This window comes from Schistocerca nitens, chromosome 10, assembly GCF_023898315.1.
Source record: "Schistocerca nitens isolate TAMUIC-IGC-003100 chromosome 10, iqSchNite1.1, whole genome shotgun sequence".
Taxonomy (NCBI): Eukaryota; Metazoa; Arthropoda; class Insecta; order Orthoptera; family Acrididae; genus Schistocerca; species Schistocerca nitens.
In genome coordinates, this window is record NC_064623.1 from 154,141,479 (window position 1) to 154,162,801 (window position 21,323).

At 42.5% G+C, this 21,323-nt stretch overlaps 1 protein-coding gene and 1 non-coding gene across 2 annotated transcripts in view; both read left to right on the forward strand.

Moving 5' to 3' along the window:
- The window catches only part of LOC126209951 (protein Smaug homolog 1), a 108,827-nt gene that overhangs the window by 70,612 nt on the left and 16,892 nt on the right, over nt 1–21,323 (forward strand). The window contains 2 exon segments of the mRNA XM_049939066.1: nt 2,876–3,148; nt 5,968–6,262. Of these exon segments, the coding sequence (XP_049795023.1) occupies nt 2,876–3,148; nt 5,968–6,262 (568 nt within the window).
- LOC126210893 (small nucleolar RNA SNORA79) lies at nt 3,877–4,002 on the forward strand. Its single transcript, XR_007540846.1, has one exon. It is a non-coding gene; the product is annotated as a small nucleolar RNA SNORA79 (small nucleolar RNA).

Here is a 21,323-nt window from a genome sequence, read left to right on the forward strand (position 1 = left end):
TTTACTCAGCGGAATTTGGACATTGTTTCTGAACACATGTATCATCTGCATTTGAAAATAGCAGCTATTTTATTACCTGAGTAATGGATTGATGATTCAACATGGGCTGAGTCTGACTGGCTTTGTGAAGTTGTTACAGAAAGACAGGTTGCCAAGTACAGCTGATTAAACCAGCCTTCTCAGGTGGACTCTCTTATTCAACGTCCTGTCATAAATTTGACGGGTAAGAATCTGAATGAAGCCACATTATCTGTCTTAAGTAAAGGGCTAAATTTTGCTCGTGCTTGTCTTTCATCAGTGCCACTGAGGGAGCTGTCGGACTACTATCAGAGGATTCGGCAAAAGAAATCGGACATGAAAGCTGCTGAGCAATCACGAATAATCATCCACAAGGCAGAGCGATTAGAAGTATTAAAGCTGCATGAGGATACTAACAGTCATCCTACATCCTGATAAAGGTAATGCTACTGTCATTTTGCCTCGGGAAGTCTACAAGGAAAAGTTATGTGGTCTACTTAGTTCTGGCGCATACCAGAAGATTAACAAAGACTCTACCAACAAAGTGACAATAATGACTGCTGCCTTGCTGAATGCTTCATCACTACAAAGGAAGTCAAAAGAAGTTTAAAAGTAAGAGGTGCAGTACCACAGAGATTTTATCGGCTTCCTAAAGTTCACAAGATGAATGAGGATGAGCATGTAGAGGTGTGTATCAGATTCCGTGCAGAAATTGTAAGAAGTCATACATAGGTCAAACAACACACACCATTCGTGAGAGATGGGTGGAACATCAAAGATACACATGCTTATCACAGTCGGACAAGTCAGCAGTGGCCGGACATTCTATTGAAACGAGGCATTCTACGAACTACAGTGATGTGAAGATTGTAACATCCACCTCTTCTGTTTGGGATTCTGTCTTCAAGGAAGTTGTAGAGATTAGATTAGCTAATAATTAAATAAATGGGGATAATGGTTTTAATTTGAACAAAGCAAGGAATCCAGCTCTTGGGGTAATTAAACTGTAGAAAAGCCGTGATGATGTCGCCGCCACCAAACATACATCGATAAGTGAATTGAATGTCTGTACGCCTTCGCCACAAGTGGTGCATGTGTAAGCATTTCTCTTTGCTGCTGACCAACGTCTGTGAGCCGCATGCGCAGATCCGCCGCAGTGGAGCACTTAAGGCCGTACTTGGCACCTTGTCGGTCTTCAGTCACTCTGATGAGGCTGGCCAGAAGATACACAGCCAAAATATCGGTGGAAGAAATTTTATTTGCGTGGCTGTATGGCAAGAATTTAATATATTGAACTTGACTATCATTTTGTATAATTTGCTAAAAGATAAGCTTATAAAATTTTATAATTTGTTTCATTTAAATCGTAGTGCACCTCATTCAAATTGTTTTAACTTCTGTAACTCTGCATGGCTCACTATTCCTCGGGGTTTCAAAAAATCTCTCCGAGTACTAAACAAAGTTTTTACATACGTCATATGATTGCAGTACACAAGGGGCAGCCAAGTTACATTGACAGATATATAGGGAGCATGGTACAGATGTTGGTAACACAGGTATGTGTGTATAGAGAAGTGCTTTCTATTGGGAATTGGGATGAAAAACTCAAACGTTAACTGCTGTGCCATTTGTCTGTTAGACATGGTCGACAAGAGGTCAGAGAGTCCTGTGGGTGCCAAACTTCAGTATGGAAGACAGGAAAGAGGAACAGTGAGGTCCAGTGTTGTTTTTGACCGCAGGAGTAGTGCCGGGAAATGAAATTCCTGCCTGAATGTTCACTGTGTTGATGAACACACTGACAGGAGTGAGTGTGTGTGTGTGTGGAATGAACAACTTCAACAAGGTTGGATGGGACTGAAAGACAGGCCAGGACAGGCTCACTGTGTCACTACCCCCTGATATTGTGGCTGTAGTGGATGTTGCTGCCAGAAATGACAGAAGGTGGACAGGGGAAGAAATTCAGCTTGTGTTGAGCATCGGTCACAGTGTTGCTCGTGCCACCATGACAGAGCATCTCAAGTTCCCGAAAATCTGTGCACAGTGGGTTCCCCACAGCCTGGCATAAGAGCAGAAGTTGAACAAAAACTAGATGTCGCTGCAGCACCTGGAACTGTATCACAGTGAGTATCGTTTCTTGTCCAGTTTTATTGTGGGAGATAAAATATCGTGTCATTTTGAGCTGGAGAGCAAGCACCAGTGCCAGCAATGCAAGTGCACGGCTTCACCCACACTGTAAAAAAAATTCTAGCCATGCACACCACTCTGGGAAAGTCATGACCACCTTTTTCTTTGACGGCAAGGGCCCGCTGCTCGTAGACTTTTTGGAATGTGGCACTACAATAAACTCTGAGTGGTGTGTGGACACTTTGCAAAAAATTGGAGTGTGCTAGAAATGTCGAAACATCCAGTAATGTTGATGGATGGCATCATTCTGTTGCACGATAATGTCCACCTACATGTTGCTATTGTTGTTTTGAGTAAAGCGCAGAAGTTTCGCTTTCTGCCTGTCGCAGAGAATTGCTACTTTAATTGTCTGCTGATGATGTGTAAGTGTGTGACATTATATAGACACCTGTGTGTTGTGGGTGCTTCACACTTGTGTGTGTGTGTGTGTGTGTGTGTGTGTGTGTGTGTGTGTGTGTGTGTGATATTAAAATTGCGATATTGTTTTCCTAGTAAAAAGTATCTTTCAAGAAATTACCTTTACTTTCTCTCTCTCTCTCTCTCTCTCTCTCTCTCTCTCTCTCTCTCACACACACACACACACACACACACACACACACACACACACACACACACACACACTCACTCACTCACTTTGACAAGTTACAAGTAAGGGTTGCATTTTCATTTCTAGGTGTGACAAAGGGAGCGAGGCACAAGATTGTGATGTCGGTGCGGAAGCTGCGGGAGCGCGGGTCGCTCTTGCGGCAGGTGGAGCGCGAAGTGACGGAGGGGGGACCCGCTACCCTGGGCCCGGCCCTCGACGAGCTCAAGACTGTACTCTTGTCCCCCATAAAGCCACAGCCACCCACAGCTGCAGCGGAGGACACCAGTAACACTGACGAGGAGGGTACCGATGATAGGGAGTTGGACGTGCCCACTCAGTTCACGAGGTGCATCGGGAAAGGTGAGTTCACAAATCTGTTCGTATTGATTTTGTATTATGGCATAAAAATAGGTCAAAAATAACATTCCTGTAATGCTGTGTCACTTTTGGTAGTAAGTCAGTGACTGTTGTCAGTGACGAGTATATTTGGTTTTTCTTTTTTTTTTATATATGTCGTTAAGTCTACTCGTGTCGTAGGTAACAGCCATTGGCTCTATTAGCAGTAAGAGAGACAAAGCTCAACAAAAAATGTTAGTTTTAAACTGTTTCTGGCTGAGCGGTTCTGGGCGCTTCAGTCTGGAACTGCGCAACCGTTATGGCCGCAGGTTTGAATCCTGCCTCGGGCATGGATTTGTGTGATGTCCTTAGGTTAGTTAGGTTTACGTGGTTCTAAGTTCTAGGGTACTGATGACCTCAGCAGTTAAGTCTCATAGTGCTCAGAGCCATTTTTAACCTGTTTCTACGTCATAATATAACTTAAAATATTGGGCGTGAAAATGGCATAAATCTGAAATTACAACAGAACAATAAAGTAGTTACAGCTAAAACCAGACAGGACTTTATTTAAATGATGATACAATGGTTAATTTGAAATGTTAGGTACAATTATTACTAGTTGCCATGTTATGTTCAACAAACATGTACAAAAAGTGATTAAATCATATATAATATGCTGTACACAGATGATGAAAATGTTTTGTTTTTTGTTGATGTCATTGGGGGGCTTACAAAATGGTATGAAGTGTGCTTGGCAGTTGTTCCTCGTGCAGGACATTTAGTATCTGCAGGATTTCAAACTGCCATATAATAACTATGGATTGCTTCACCCAGAATTGTTGCCATAACACTGTTTGGCTTTGCGGATCCAAACAATTGTTTGATAATGCGGATGACACCACCCAGACACAGTTTTGTGTAGAGTATACAAATGCTTCATTTCCTATTTGTTTAGCCACAGGATTATTCTTTTAAATGTAAGATACTTAATTGTACAACCTGAGCACTGATTTTTGCTTAGTAAAAGAAAAGGTAGACTTAAAACATATATGATTGATAAGTGTGTTCTTTGTTTGGGCTAATTGTTTTCAGTGGCTGTAGCTCTGTACAATAGTGTTCCTTGCCTGGCAGTAATTGGTGTATAAGAATGTGTTTCACAATACTATTTAAGGCCTATTTCCACATTTATTTGTTCAGACAGCTTCTTCTACATGGCCAATGGAGAACAGATTCTCCACCCTATGCTGTAATGACATTCCACCTCACTGTTACACATGGAGCCCATTTTGTCATTTAAAGTACTTGGACCTCCTGAAGAAAATGAGTAAACTAGTATCCGTTGTTAATCAACAGTAGGTTTTGGTTCTAGACTGTACTAAAAATTGTGTTCAGCATAGTGAACCCAATTAAACTTCAGAAAATGATGCATTGTTCTATGATATGTGTAGTCCCAATGTGTCACAAAGAGTTGTAGCCTCACATTGAAAGACAATGGAGTTGTTACGATGTAAGGCAACATTAGTCTCAAATTACAATTTAGACACAAGAAAGTCAGAGCAGTACCTTCTCTTTCATCTTGGTAACAGGTGGTGCAGGGAACTTTATGAAACATTTTCGGTCTTAAAAAGATCAGAAATTCTGCAACTAGGCATATGAAGGGGCCGATGAATAATCATAAACATTACTGAAGTAAGAAGCAGTAATAGTAGAGCTTATTAATGCCAAAAATAAAATTACATAACATAATGGAAATTCCAGGGCGGTCACCCAAATGTATTTGGGTGTCTGTGTGAAAGTCTGCGTTATTGCTGAAAAAGAACTAATGCTCAAAAGCAAAATTCACAGTTTGTTTTTCCAAAGGCAGTACGGGAAAGTTTCCACACTGCCGATAACTGAAAGAGTAGGAAAAGAAGTTGTCAAAACACTTCAAAACAGCAAAATTTTGCTGTACAAAATTTATATGAACAGACAGAGCAATCAATATTTAGAAGGCAATGGATAGCACGTTTTTCACATTACCCAGTGTTTAATTCCCTTTCTTGCAAGGGGACTTCAGACTGGCCGTCTTTGGTTTTGAAGCATTGTTAACTAAAAGTCATCTGCAGTATATTTAAGCATAAATTGGTAACCGATTGTGTAGTGTTAGTGTTGTGCTCCAGAAATCATTTAGTCAGATTTCCCTAGTAGCATTTTACCAAACGAAAGCGCTGGCACGTCGATAGACACACAAACATACACACAAAATTCTAGCTTTCGCAACCAACGGTTGCCTCGTCAGGAAAGAGGGAAGGAGAGGGAAACACGAAAGGATTTGGGTTTTAAGGGAGAGGGTAAGGAGTCATTCCAATCCCGGGAGCGGAAAGACTTACCTTAGGGGGGAAAAAAGGACGGGTATACACTCGCAAGCAGACAGTCTGCTTGTGTCTGTATGTGTGGATGGATATGTGTGTGTGTGCGAGTGTATACCTGTCCTTTTTTCCCCCTAAGGTAAGTCTTTCCGCTCCCGGGATTGGAATGACTCCTTACCCTCTCCCTTAAAACCCACATCCTTTCATCTTTCCCTCTCCTTCCCTCTTTCCTGACGAAGCAACCGTTGGTTGCGAAAGCTAGAATTTTGTGTGTATATTTGTGTTTTTTTGTGTGTCTATCGACCTGCCAGCACTTTTGTTTGGTAAGTCTCATCATCTTTCTTTTTAGATATATTTTTTCCACGTGGAATGTTTCCCTCTGTTATATATATATATATATATATATATATATATATATATAATGCAAAGTTATATGTGTGTAAATAGGAAATGAAGTTTTTTGTCCAGTTCACTTCATCTCGTGGTGTGCTTCAGTGTGCTCAAAGATGCTGGGCGGTGTGGGAGGGAGGCCGGATCCCGAGTGTGCGGGCCACCTAGTGCAGCTGGTGTACCTGCTGGACCGTGCCGTTACCCATGACGCCTTCCCCCCACACCACAAGCGCCGCCTGGCCCAGTGGCGCAGCCGCGTCCAGGACGCGTGGCGCTGTGTGCCGCTGCCCCTCCCACCCCCTCCGCCGCCTCTCCCTCCTTCGCCGTGCGGATCTGGCCCTGTGGTGTCGGGTCCGGGCCAGCACCAGTCGGGAGGGTTGCGAACGAGTGGCAAAAACAGGTGAGTCAATTTGCGAGTGATATCTGTCTGTCATCTGTCACAGTGGCGACGTAAAGCGTGCATTTGTAGTACACCTACGTACTTACTCCTTAACCCACTATGCAGTGTATGCAGAGGGGCGTCTTGTACCACTGATGGTAAGTCCCTTGTGTATTCCACTTGCAAATGAAGCTAGGGAAAAACTACTGTCTGTGTGCCTCGAGGCCCTGAATGTGTGATGCACGTCATTGACAATAGGAATTTTTTACAGTTAGCGTAGTAAGTTCCCTAACCTTTCGGACAGTGTTTTTAAAAAAGATCATCATCTTTGCTCCATCTTTATTAAGCATCTCCTTAATACTGGCACGTTCATCGAACATACCAATAACGAATGTAGCAGTGTGCCTTTGGAATTGCCTCAGTATCTTTCTTTTACTCTGGACTGGTGGGGATGCAAAGCATTAGAACAGTACTCAGTATTCTCTAGCGTGGGTGTTCTTTATGCATTCTGCATTATAAATGAGTTACTTCCACCATAATTTCCCCAATAAACTCAGTCAACTATTTGCTTTCCCTACAACCAACGCTTCATGCTCTTTCCATTTGACATCATTTTCCAATGTGATGCCTAGCTATGTAACAGACATGACGGTGTCAAATAGCATGCCACTAACATTACAACAAAAATAATTAATTATAAATAATATAATATAAATGGAGAGAGCAGGAGAGTTGAAGGAAGAGGGGTGAAGGAGAAGGATTGGAGAGGTTTAGGGAAAAGTCTCCCATAATCCTGGGTCATGGAAGATTTACCAGATAGGATGAGAAGGAAAGATTCCGGAAGTTTAAAGCCTTCTCTCTCTCTCTCTCTCTCTCTCTCTCTCTCTCTCTCTCTCTCTCTCTCTCTGTGTCTCTGTGTGTGTGTGTGTGTGTGTGTGTGTGTGTGTGTGTGTGTGTGAGAGAGAGAGAGAGAGAGAGAGAGAGAGAGATCCTGTCATACTTTCCTGGGCAAGTTTGACAATGTTCTTTGTCTCTGAGGAACACTTAACCACCTAGGACAGCATACTGGGTGCTATTACTTAGGGAGGAAAAATACAATGACTGAAATGACTTGAACCAGCAATCCAGCAGTTACATCGCCAGCAAGACATATGACAAACTTGTTCCAGCTATTACCTGTTGCACTAAGGATTGTAGTTACTAGTGGAACTAGCTACTTATAATTGTTTCATCTGAATAAAGATGGACAAACATTTTTTTTATTTATATATTCGGGCCTCCTGTGGGCCGACGGGGCATGTTAGAGAAAATTTTTCAACTTTATTGACGTACCATAAGTTGTGCCCCTCCCAACCCCCACCACTAATCCCCCTTTTCCAATATTTTTTCCTCATACAGTTTGTCAGATCAGTTTTTCTGTGCCAGCGTCAAGACTGAAATTCACTCGACATCCTCGGAAAAATATGGGTCCATTCAATATAACACTTCGTGCTGTTCCATTTGTGCCAAGTTTATTTTCGAAGCTGATTATGTGTTTGTAGACAGGCATGCGGTGGCGGCGTTGATGATAGACACATTGACGAGGCATAGTGCTTCAATGCTGTTGCAGATAGAGCTCACAGCGGAATGATTCCGCTGGCGTGCACTGCCTGCTTATATATGGATCGAACAACCTTGGTTACGTAACGCAGATGATAAGGGACTTAGACTCTGCAGGCACCAGCGAGAGAGCATTATCATGGACGCGTGCTGTAGTAGCTCGAGCAGCGCGCATCTGCTGGTGCACCGGCCTGGCTCCGAGCCAAGCGGGTTGAGTCACTGACTGGCTAGGCGCTCAGCAGGCAGTGCGGCACTGCTTTGTTATTTTTTCAAACTGTTGCATTCTTCAGCCCCCGGTTCGAGATGTACCCTTGTCCGGTTAATGGCTGACGCTACAGATCACTTTATTAATAATTATAGTACAATGTTACATCACCAGTTAGTTACATTTTCAGCAAGTACACCAAGTCCTTTCATCCACACATGTATTTTTTCATCATTACTAACTTTACGACAGGAGCGGGCATACAATGTAAAAGGCATATTACTATATACGTAACTAGGTCTAGATTGGGACTTGGCATCTATCGGACGAGGCAAGACCTGGCATTGTGGAATAGATACTAAGTCCCAATGTAGACCTACTTATGTATATATTAATATGCCTTTTACATTGTATACCCGCTCTGTCGTAAAGTTAGTAATGATGAAAAAATACATGTGTGGATGAAAGGACTTGGTGTACTTGCTGAAAATGTAACTAACTGGTGATGTAACGTTGTACTATAATTATTAATAAAGTGATCTGTAGCGTCAGCCATTAACCGGACAAGGGTACATCTCGAACCGGGGGCTGAAGAATGCAACAGTTTGAAAAAATAACAAAGCATAGTGCCGCACTGCCCGCTGAGCGCCTAGCCAGTCGATGACTCAACCCGCTTGGCTCGGCGCCAGGCCGGCGCACCAGCAGACGCGCGCTGCTAGAGCCACTACAGCACGTGTCCATGATAACGCTCTCTCGCTGGTGCCTGCAGAGTCTAAGTCCCTTATCATCTGCGTTACGTAACCAAGGTTGTTCGCTCCATATATAAGCGGGCAATGCACAAATGGAACAGCACAAAGTGTTATATTGAATGGACCATATTTTTCTGAGGATGTCGAGTGAATTTCAGTCTTGATGCTGGCACAGGGAATACTGGAAGTGGATGGTTTACTCTAGCTATCGTCAGATGTGAGAATGCCTCTCTACCTGGATCGGAATCATTTGCCAACCGTGATATAGAAACCTTACTCGTAGGCATCCCTGGCACCCCGAGCGACTGCCAGTAATAGTGATGTATCCTATACAGTAATCTTAAGAGTTGGGAAGGAAAACATAGGTACAAAGAAGGTCGCTACGAAGAAACCATGGGTAACACAAGAAATACTTCAGTTGATAGATGAAAGGAGGAAGTACAAACATGTTCCGGGAAAATCAGGAATACAGAAGTAAAAGTCGCTGAGGAATGAAATAAATAGGAAGTGCAGGGAAGCTAAGACGAAATGGCTGCAGGAAAAATGTGAAGACATCGAAAAAGGTATGATTGTCGGAAGGACAGACTCAGCATACAGGAAAGTCAAAACAACCCTTGGTGACATTAAAAGCAACGGTGGTAACATTAAGAGTGCAACGGGAATTCCACTGTTAAAATGCAGAGGAGAGAGCAGATAGGTGGAAAGAATACATGGGAAGCCTCTATGAGGGTGAAGATTTGTCTGATGTGATAGAAGAAGAAACAGGAGTCGATTTAGAAGAGATAAGGGATCCAGTATTAGAATCTGAATTTAAAAGAGCTTTGGAGGACTTACGGTCAAATAAGGCAGAAGGGATAGATAACATTCCATCAGAATTTCTAAAATCATTGGGGGAAGTGGCAACAAAACGACTATTCACGTTGGTGTGTAGAATATATGAGTCTGGCGACATACCATCTGACTTTCGGAAAAGCATCATCCACACAATTCCGAAGACGGCAAGAGCTGATAAGTGCGAGAATTATCGCACAATCAGCTTAACAGCTCATGCATCGAAGCTGCTTACAAGAATAATATACAGAAGAATGGAAAAGAAAATTGAGAATGCGCTAAGTGAAGATCAGTTTGGCTTTAGGAAAAGTAAAGGGACGAGAGAGGAAATTCTGACGTTACGGCTAATAATGGAAGCAAGGCTAAAGAAAAATCAAGACACGTTCATAGGATTTGTTGACCTGGAAAAAGCGTTCGACAATATAAAATGGTGCAAGCTGTTCGAGATTCTGAAAAAAGTAGGGGTAAGCTATAGTGAGAGACGGGTCATATAGAATATGTACAACAACCAAGAGGGAATAATAAGAGTGGACGATCAAGAACGAAGTGCTCGTATTAAGAAGGGTGTAAGACAAGGCTGTAGCCTTTCGCCCCTACTCTTCAATCTGTACATCGAGGAAGCAATGATGGAAATAAAAGAAAGGTTCAGGAGTGGAATTAAAATACAAAGTGAAAGGATATCAATGATACGATTTGCTGATGACGTTGCTATCCTGAGTGAAAGTGATGAAGAATTAAATGATCTGCTGAACGGAGTGAACAGTCTAATGAGTACACAGTATGGTTTGAGAGTAAATCGGAGAAAGACGAAGGTAATGAGAAGTAGTAGAAATGAGAACAGCGAGAAACTTAACATCAGGATTGATGGTCACGAAGTCAATGAAGTTCAGGAATTCTGCTACCCAGGCAGTAAAATAACCAATGACGGATGGAGCAAGGAGGACATCAAAAGCAGACTCGCTATGGCAAAAAAGGCATTTCTGGCCAAGAGAAGTCTGCTAATATCAAATACCGGTCTTAATTTGAGGAAGAAATTTCTGAGGATGTACGTCTGGAGTACAGCATTGTATGGTAGTGAAACATGGACTGTGGGAAAACCGGAACAGAAGAGAATCAAAGCATTTGAGATGTGGTGCTATAGACGAATGTTGAAAATTAGGTGGACTGATAAGGTAAGGAATGAGGAGGTTCTATGCAGAATCGGAGAGGAAAGGAATATGTGGAAAACACTGATAAGGAGAAGGGACAGGATGATAGGACATCTGCTAAGACATGAGGGAATGACTTCCATGGTACTAGAGGGAGCTGTAGAGGGCAAAAACTGTAGAGGAAGACAGAGATTGGAATACGTCAAGCAAATAATTGAGGACGTAGGTTGCTAGTGCTACTCTGAGATGAAGAGGTTAGCACAGGAAAGGAATTCGTGGCGGGCCGCATCAAACCAGTCAGTAGCCTGATGACCAAAAAAAAAAAAAAAAAATCTTAAGAGTTGTAGCACCTCTGGTGCCCCTCTCGGCTTGGTGTACCAACTGGTGGCTTGTTGCTTGGGCCTTAAGCTGCCCTGTGGAACACGTAATTTCTGATTTTCCGATAATTTTTCATTCAGAGTGCCGTTTCTAAATGCTTGACAGAGACAGAGGAACTGTAAATGTCCAGATAAATAAGTGACACACACATACAAGTTATTGCACTGCAATACATAAAGCTGTACAGCAACTCGTTGGATGTGCTTGCGGACAGATACAACTAGGCAGTGGTCTCTCGAAGCATGCATTACTGAATACAATATCGACAAGACTATGTATGTCCTGGGCACCACACTGTCAATTACTGTAGTAAACACTTGTCCCTATGTGAAGGCTATAGGAGACCCCTCTTGTAGACTGAATCTCACTGAATAGTCTCCAGTACAAACTGTAGCTACGAACAGCAACTCCGGACTCCGTTCGTACTCAAACTGTTGTACGCCAACACGGAACGTGAATCCCATTGCACCTGCGGCTGCTGCTTATCATAATGCGGAAGTCTGTATCATTGGTGGCAGCTGGGAGATTGCCAGTTGGGCCACACTTGTGGTTGGCACCAAACTTCAAAGTGCCACCTGGGGTGCCGGTTGGAAACTCTCAGCATTCTAGCTCCAGTTGCATCGATTCTGGAGGACACAACACTCCCTCCCCCCCCCCCCCCCCGCTCCTCCCCTATCTGAACCTCCTCACTTTCATGTAGTGCCTGTTGCTACTATGATGTCAAGGGGGAGGGGGAGGAGGTGTGGATGCAACAAGCAATGAGGGCACAGGAGCAGTCTGTAGCTGGTGCCAAGCCCCTGCTCGTGCCCCAACATTTGCCTTGTGACCGTCTCAGAATGCCAGCCGGAATGAGGCGGAAGGCACACACCTTCATCTAACCCCCTTCACGATGTCGACCTGCAGTGGCATCGTGATGTGGAATGGTGGCCCCTGGGTAGGCTGTTGTGTGAAGTGGAAAATCCCCAGAAGATGTCTGTTGTCGACTCGGTGTTGGCTGAGGCATCGCGTCCGGGTCCACGTCCACAGGTTCGGGGCCCGGTTTTGGTGACACAGGACGCCAGGCCATTGGATGGACGCACGCTGCGTCATCTGGGAAGGAAACAAATCTGTAAACAAAGACTCGGCGGCAGAATCGCCCGTATTACAAGGGCGAAGTTGGTTCTGCTGCCACTGCTGCTACTGGACTCTGTACAAGAAACGTGGAACTCCCTAATGATTGTACTCTCAGGTCATCTGAAAAAAATTTGTTGATTAGCTTTATACAGTGCCCAAGTGTGCACAGTATGCACTGGCCACCTTACTGCATGCAGCAGCTGAAGCAGTGTGCGGTGATGTTGCCCGGGAGCAACTCTGCTGGTGAAGAGCGGTTGTGGGGCTGGGTGCAGTAAGACAAAAGGGAGAGCAGCAGAGCTTGCTCCCATGTGTGATGGGTGCATAGCTTGTCCATTTGCTGTTTGAAAGTGCGCATGAAGTTCTTCACTTCCCCCTTGATCGAAGTTGAAAAGGTACACTGATGATGTGACAAATGTCATTGCTTGTACAAAAGTGCTCAAATTCTTCGAACACAAAGTGGGATCCGAGGTCAGTTACTAGCAACTGTGGAATACATTCAATGCAAAGTATGAACTGCAAAGATTCATGGACACGACAAAAGGAAACTTGCTGTATATATGTCAGTGATAATAGGCAAACGAATGTTCAAGTAGGGTCCAGCAAAGTCCAAATGAATGTGCTGTCAAGGCGCTTCCAATTTTGGCCAATCAAAGAAATTTAGGTGAGGAGCTGCCTGGTGTTTCGCACAAGCAAGGCACTGTGCATTCATCTGTTCTTTTTTAGCGTCCGTGCCGAACAAAGGCAATTTCTGAGAGCTAATTGTTTTGTGTGGACCAGCTCCAGTGACCCTGGTGGAGCATGCTGAGTAAATGTCTCTGGAGAACATTTGGGATCACCACATGTGATTGTTCTGATTCGCTGCATAGCAAAATAACACATTGGAGCACTGAAAAGTCATGCCGACGTGCAGGGTATCGGGCACATCACCAGGTTGATGATTTGTTTCACTGAGCGAGGCCAACCCGTGCAGATGTATTGCAATAAAATCTGAAAGTCCGGGTCTGCTGCTGCTGCTTCTGCTGCCGCCTGGGTGACCTTCCTGTGATAGAAAGGAAATTGGTCCAGTGTGTTCAACTCCTGTGAATTGATGAATCAATGACAACATATGATTCCGATGTGTAAAAGCCTGCATCCGGTTCCACAGGAAGATGCAAGAGTGTGTTTACTTGGCTTGCTTGGATTTGGGCATGTAAATTATCTCATGCTGATAATGCAAGAGAATAAGAACCCATCTTTGCAATTTGGATGCAGTGCAGTTTGGAATAAGCATGGCCCGTTTGAAAATTGACTGCAGCAGTTAGTGTCAGTGACTAAGTAGCATTGCCTTCCACACAGGTAATGGTGGAATTTATGCAGTCCATAAATGATTGCAAGAGCCTCCTTTTCTATGCGTGAGTAATTGTTCTGAGCCATGTTGAGAAGTTTGGACGCAAAAGCCATTGGTCTGTCTGGAGAACTAATTCTGTACAAAAGTACTGCACCGATCCCATATGAGGATGCATCCGTGGTCAAGGCAACTGGTTTACCAGGACTGAAATGGACCAGACAATGATCACTGAGCCAAATCTCTTTAGATTTCTGAAACGCAATGTCACATTTCTGGAACCACACGAAAGGTACATTTTTATGTCGAAAATGATGTAGGGGTGCTAAGATTTGAGCTGCATGAGGAATGAAGCGGATATAGTAGTGCATCTTCCTTACTTCTGACAATTCAGATTTTTTGGAGGCTGAAGTCACGAATAGCCTGCAAGTGACTGCTTCAGATGAACACATTGGGAATGGATCACATTACCTAGGTATTCAAGTTTGTCTAGAAGAACACACAATTGTCTTTGTTTGAAGTGTTGTCAGAGGCAGGCCTCAAATGTAATAGAGTACCCAAATCACTTGCCCTACTGCTGTGTGCCCTGGTACCATAATTTTATCCAAGTACTTTGTACTTGCAGGCACAAATGCAGTTAATTGCTTGTGAAGATGTGTTAAAGAAAGGCAAGTGAAGAAATTTGTTGAGTCCCATGTTTGTATTAATTACAAAGACCCCTGTAACTCTTCATCTAATGGAATCTGCAGGTAGGCATCGTGCAGATCAATCTTGGAAAGCAGCGACCCGCTCCTAAGAGGTCCATAAGCTCGCCAGGTCACGGCAGTGGGATGAATCGGCTACTGCTTGCAGATTCTGTGCCACATTAGTCTGTGGAGATTCTAAATTTACCTGAAGGTTTCATCATGAAAACTGACGGGGATGCTCATAAACTGGCGGTAATGGGTGCAGTGACGCCTTTTTCCTGACACTGTGCAAGTTCCTTTGCAACATGTTCACAGGGCACGTACGGTACCACACGAACTCTGCAAAAGTGCAGCTGTGCATTGTCTTTTATCATCACATGGGGAATGAAACTGGTAGCTTAACCTAAGCCCTCAGCAGAGAAACCTTTAAATTCGTCACACACCTGAGCAATACTGTCTCCAGAGTTGAACAAAGTATCTGCTAGCACATTGTCTAAAACATACAGCCAAACAAGTCAGTTGAGGCTAAAAATATTAGCACTGTCCAGTGAACCCCACAAAGCCTAAAATGACGTAGTCTTTTGCAAATTTTGATAGATGGTACGGAGCCTACAAGATCCTAAAACCAAAATATCCTGTTCATTATACACTGTCATTGTAGTTGTCGACATCTGTAACTTGAAGTTTGACAAGCAGGTCATAAGTAGTGCGATTTAGCAATGACGCTGAAGCACCCATGTCTAACAGAAACTGAAAACTTTGACCAGCAATAACAAGATTTCCACAAAAAGTTTGTTGGAGTGGCGTTGCACTGAAGAAACTACTGATTATTTGTATTGCACAGTTTCATTGTTAAGATCTACACTAGCTTCACAACTTGGCTCAGAATGAACACGAACTTGGAAGTTTGGAGTTACGTGAGCATTTGTTGCGAGTGGAAGTCGCACCTGCAGACAAACAGCTCGAATGCGCCTATTCTTACCACATGCAAAATAAGTTGCGTAATGCGAAGGGCATCGGTCACATTTGTGAGATTCGAAAAAACACAGGCGAGATTTCACGCAGGTAGATTTCCAGCCAGGTGATTTACATGGCAAACTGTGGTGTATCTACTTGCAAACTATCAATTGTACTATAGCACGGATCTTGAAAGACAATCTTCAAAACCTGTTGCAACTTGGGGTTCTGTATTTTAAGATTTGTTCACAGATTTTACTATCTGCCATATTTTCAGTTATAATGAGTCATAAGTCACTATAGTATTTTCCACATTCACACTTAAATTTGCACTGTCATGCGAGACCCTGCAAATCTGTCGCACATTGCCTGTACATTTGACGTGGTTGTTTTTCGAGCCTAAAGAATCTAAATTTGGCAGCCACAACTTCGATCTTTTTTTTTACAGTAATATTTGTAGAGTGCAAGAGTGAGCTGCTTGTAGCTAACTAGTTCGGGTCCCGTAGTACGGAATAATACACAAATGCGGTAAATGGTGACACTGACAATGGACAGAAAAAAATACTGCGTCAGAGTACATTGAATTTGGCAAGTGACAGAGTGTGCTTCAAATTGTGACGAATATTCTGACCAGTCTTCCTTTTCTTCTTCAAACTGTCGAAATGGAGACAGCAGTGAAGGTTGTGCTGCTTGTGGCGGTGCAGTGGCAGAGTCCGTATCTCAGCTGCTGCCCTCTGCATTTGGATGAACCCCTTCATCAGTTCTGTAATCTGATTCATTGACTGCATCTGTAACTGATTTAGATTGAGGGTTGGTGCCACAGCATTCGCATTTGTTGCACCACTAATTGAGGCAGGCAGATGAGGGGGTTTGGAACAGAGAGTCTGACACGGTAAAAAAAAAAAATGCAGATACAAACACGCGAGAAATCCTAAAGCGTAACTTGTCGACTGTGGCAGCACAGCAAGTAAATAGCAAAAATGAAGAGCACGAACTTGTAACTGAAAATATCCACAAGCACTAAAAGTTAACGAACAAGCAAGCAAGGAACAGCGAAGAGACAGAGGAAATGATTCAGTGCAACGAGTTCAGAATTATCGTAGCCAGATGATGATACAGGTTGTCCGGGTAGAATGGCTCGCACGTGTCGTATTAAGTTTAGATGTGGAGTGAGGAACTGTGATAATGCAAACAAGTTAGTGACACACAAATATACGCGTTATTGCACAGCGATACTTGACTAAAGTTACACAGCAACTTGTTGCATGTGTTTGTGGACAGATACAACTAAGCAGTGGCATGTCAAGGTTGTGTTGCTGTTGACAGTGTCAACAATACTGTCCGTCCTGGGCGCCACGTTGTCAATCCCTGTAGTGAATGCTTATCCCTATGTGAAGGCTGTAGGCAGCTCCACTTGTAGACTGTCTCACAGGCTAATCTCCACTGTAAACAGCAACTGTGGAACTCTGTGCTCAAACAATTGTACACCAACACTGAATACGAATCCCGTTACTGCCTATGGCTGCCGCCTATCACAATGTGGAAGCCAATCTCATTGGCGGCGGCACAGAGATTGCCGTTGGGGCTGCACTTGGGGGTGGTGACGAACATTGAGGCACAACCCACGGTGCCATTCAGAAACTGTCTCTGGTTGACGTGTTCAAAAAATTCTTACATATCCTGTTTCCATTCGTGCAAACCGCGTGGCCATAAAACATCATTCTACATTTTCTTATTGCTAAATTTAGTTGTTAAGTTTTCTTCTACCAATCTTAATTATGCCATTATTTATTCACTATTGTTTTACTGGCTCCAATATTTCTCGTAGGCTATTCCTATTTCTTTTCCATGTTTCCTGCTTCTTCTGTTTGTTAAATCTAGGTATTTGTCTGTGTATAAATATCCTGGTTTTATTACTGGAACATAGTGCTGCAATACTTGCACGAAAGGATATCTATATCTTGAAACTTCTATCAGTCGCTTGTTAGGTTGGATTTGAATTTTCTATGATTCGCACTGGGTAAAACTTGACTCTTAAATCAACTATGTTACACACAACTAACACAGCATAACATTGCAGCAGCACAGACAGACAGAACTGTTCTTCTTGCAGGCAAACACGTTTGCTTACTGGACAGACTGAAACCTCAAGGTAGATTAAACTGTGACAACCTGGGACATTTGCCTTTTGCAGTAAGTGCTCTATTGTCTGACCTTTACAAGAATGACCGTGATTCACTCTAACATGTTTATTTCTGTTAGTACCTCATCTCCAACCTTCAAAACTCCACAGAAGGTGTTCTATATATATTGCGGTAGTAGCACTCTCGGAAGAAAAGATAATGCAGAGACGTGGGTTAGCTACAGCCCGGAGAATTGTTTCCAGAATAAAACTTGCGCACACTCTGCTGCCGAGTGAAAATTCGTATACTCGTCCACAATGCAGTATTTCTGACATGTGGTTATTTAAAGGTCTAGTTTGACAAGTTTGGGACAGATGAAGACTGTGGACTCACTGTAGAAACCACCCCAGCATTTGTCTGAAATAATTTAAGGAAGCCCAGGAAACCTGAAACAGGGTAGCTAGATGGAGATATGGCCTCAAACTTCACGGACAAATACAAGAACAGGTTGATTGAAACAGCACAGCCGTATTTTGTTTGTCCCTAATGTACAATACTGTTTCCCTCGCCCATTTTTGGAAAATGAAAAGCTAGTGCTACACTGTTCATTCATTTCTAGACACCAATCACTGCACACACTATTGGCTACCCTAAAGACTTTGGCAATGAAGTTTGATTTCTATTTTGCATACAACTTTCCATTTGCATACCTGAAAAATTTTGTCGGCACTCCTTCATGACGAGCGAGACGTTGAGCTCTGACAGGGAAGGGAATAGTAGTATTATCCATTGCAGGTTTTCAAAGTACAGGCAGCATTGTAATGCAAAAAAGTATGTTGTGAAATAGCAGGTATTGATGATATTTGTTACCACCTTTACCAAATCCTAAGCAGTGTTACCTAAGCATTACTTCATTGTGTGGAATATATTGCTTAACAGGTACAGCATTTTTAAGCCATTTTTAGTGCTGTCTAAGTTCCTTGGGTAATTTGTTCTAAAATTTTATTTCTTTTAGAAAATTCTGTTCTGAGGTTTAGAGTTAATCTTCCTTGGTAAATGAAGTTGTCTAGCTCTTCTTCCATGGTTATCAACAGAGCTGTTCAGCAGAAATTATCAGTGTTTTTGATGTGCATAGCTGGTTGGTAATTATACTCACATTTGGTAGTTAAAATCACCAATGTGGATGATGAGACCATTTACCATTTTTGATTAATATCCTTATGGCCCTCATCTGCAGTTTGAAAGCTGTGCACAGATGTTGTGTTTGTTACCCAGAAACTTCAGTATCTAAGAGTTACGGTTATGTATGAATAGTACATAATCGGGACACTGATTATTACATATTGGTGGTGGTGGTGGTGGTGGTGGTGGTGGTGGTGGGGGGGACTGTATGAGCATAACATACTACTGCAATTCTTTTCCCTCTTCATAATGTTCAATGGAACTTCCTTGGGGGTATCATTTGCTTTCTAAGCAAAATGTTATGTTGCTTTCTTCAGTTGCTATAAGACTGTTGTCATCCGAAAAGAGAAATTTGGACACACAGAAAATAGCCTTGGGGGAACATTGAAGATCACTGTTGTTGAGGAGAAACAGTACAGACAAGTTTGATGGTAGAATTATAAATACACAGCCACTGCCGTAACCACCCTGGCTGCAGCCTGAATGATCTCGTAGGCTTAAAAAATCAAATGTTCCTACAAAATTTCATCCGTCTGCTACACATTGATAGAGAAAATCTGTGTGAATATTAACAAAATAAAACAATGGATAATTAAAGATAGAATAACAATATGAAGTGTATGTTCATGCCTCATTATTAAATGTCTTGTTGGTACTTCACTTGCAATTTCCAGAATTATTTGGTCTGTGTTAAACTCCAGGTACAGAAAGTTGCTGCAACACGTTGCCATAGTTTTGACATAACAGTAACTTTAGAAGTGTTTAATCACTCTTAAGTTCTTATTTACATTAATGTTTCTATGTTAATGCTACACAGCAACTCTAGACATGTGGTGGTAGTGGGGTTAAAGCAAGAAAGTTAGTTTCCTCATCTGCAAAGGACTGTGACAAAGATGTTGTAAGACATCAAACCTGATCACCAACAAAGAGAGGTGTGTTGTATCTGATAAGGATGACTCTAGCTATATGGTGCAAAAGCTGAAGGAATAATACGAAGGATGAGAACTGGCAACATACAGAAAACTAAATAGCTAGAGACGGGAGGCACAAATGTGAAAAACCTAGACATTGCATTGACAAATCATAGTATGAGATTCTATCAGATACTTTAGAGCATTGCAGTCATCCAGTAGCAGAAGCAAAGTTAGCACAAATAACAAAATAGCTAAAAAGAGCAATAAGACACTAGAAGATGTTTTCTAGTGTGGGAAAATAATGAAGGACAAAGCAAGGCTACTTGTGCTGGAAATGGAAAGGTGATGATAAATGCAGTGGAAACTAGACAGCTATTGTACCTTGGCCTTCTAATAAGAATGGATGAAGAAAGGGAAAGGTGGAAAACTGGAAATAAGAAACTGTCAGCTGTAAGTAACATTTGCAGTATGAAATTGAAGTTCCTTTTTCAGTTTAAATCCTTTGTCTATCCAGGTAAAGACCGTGTGAGCATCTGGCTTTTGCTGTCCATGATTATCTGAATATTTAAGCCAAGTAGAATACCTGCACTATGTATACATACACAAAATCACTACCTGTGCAATTCCATTACAGCACAAATATCATAGCTGCACCTTAGGTACAGCCACAATGGTGTGTGTGTGTGTGTGTGTGTGTGTGTGTGTGTGTGTGTGTGTGTGTGTGTTGAGAGGCCAGACAAATGTGTGGTTCCCGAAGAGGGCAGCAGCCTTTCTGTAGTTGCAGGGGCAACAGTCTGGGTGATTGACTGATCTTACCTTGTAACATCAACCAAAACGGCCTTGCTGTGCTGGTACTGCAAATGGCTGAAAGCGAGGGGAAACTACAGCCGTAATTTTTCCCGAGGGCCTGCAACTTTACTGTATGGTAAAACGATGGTGGTATCCTCTTGGATAAAACATTCCACAGGTAAAATAGTCCACCATTCAGTTCTCCAGGCGGGGGACTGCTCAGGAGAACATTGTTATCAGGAGAAATAAAAATGGCATTATTTGATCAGAGCATGGAATGTCAGATCCCTTAATCAGGCGTATAGGTTAGAAAAGTTACAAAGGGAAATGGATAGGTTGAAGTTAGATATAGTGGGAATTAGTGAAGTTCGGTGGCAGGAGGAACAGGACTCCTGGTCAGGTGAATACAAGGCTATAAATAAAACGTAAAATATTGGTAATGCAGGAGTAGGTTTAATAATGAATAAAAAATATGAACATGGATAAGCTACTATGAACGGCATAGTGATCACATTATTGTAGAAAAGACACACGAAGCCCACACCTACCTCAGTAGTCCAAGTTTATATGCCAGCAAAGTTCTGCAGATGAAGAGATTGAAGAAATGTATGATGCGATGAAAGAAATTGAGATAGTTAAGGGACTTGAAGGTTTAATAGTCATGGAGTACTGGAATTTGATAGTAGGAAATGGAAAAGAAGGGAAAGTAATAGGTGAATATGGACTGGGAGTAAGGAATGAAAGGTGAAGCTGCTCAGTAGAATTTCGCACAGAGCATAACGTAATCATACCTAACACTTGGTTCAAGAATCAGGAAAGGAGTTTTGTATATGTGAAAGAGGCCTGGAGACACTGTAAGGTTTTTGAGCGGGTAAGCTACTACAAACAGCTTAGTGAACGCATTATTGTGGCCAAGATAGATACGAAGCCCACACCTACTACAGTAGTACAAGTTTATATGCCAACTAGCTCTGCAGATGACGAAGAAATTGAAGAAATGTATGATGAAATAAAAGAAATTATTCAGATAGTGAAGGGAGACGAAAATTTAATAGTCATGGGTGACTGGAATTCGAGTGTAGGA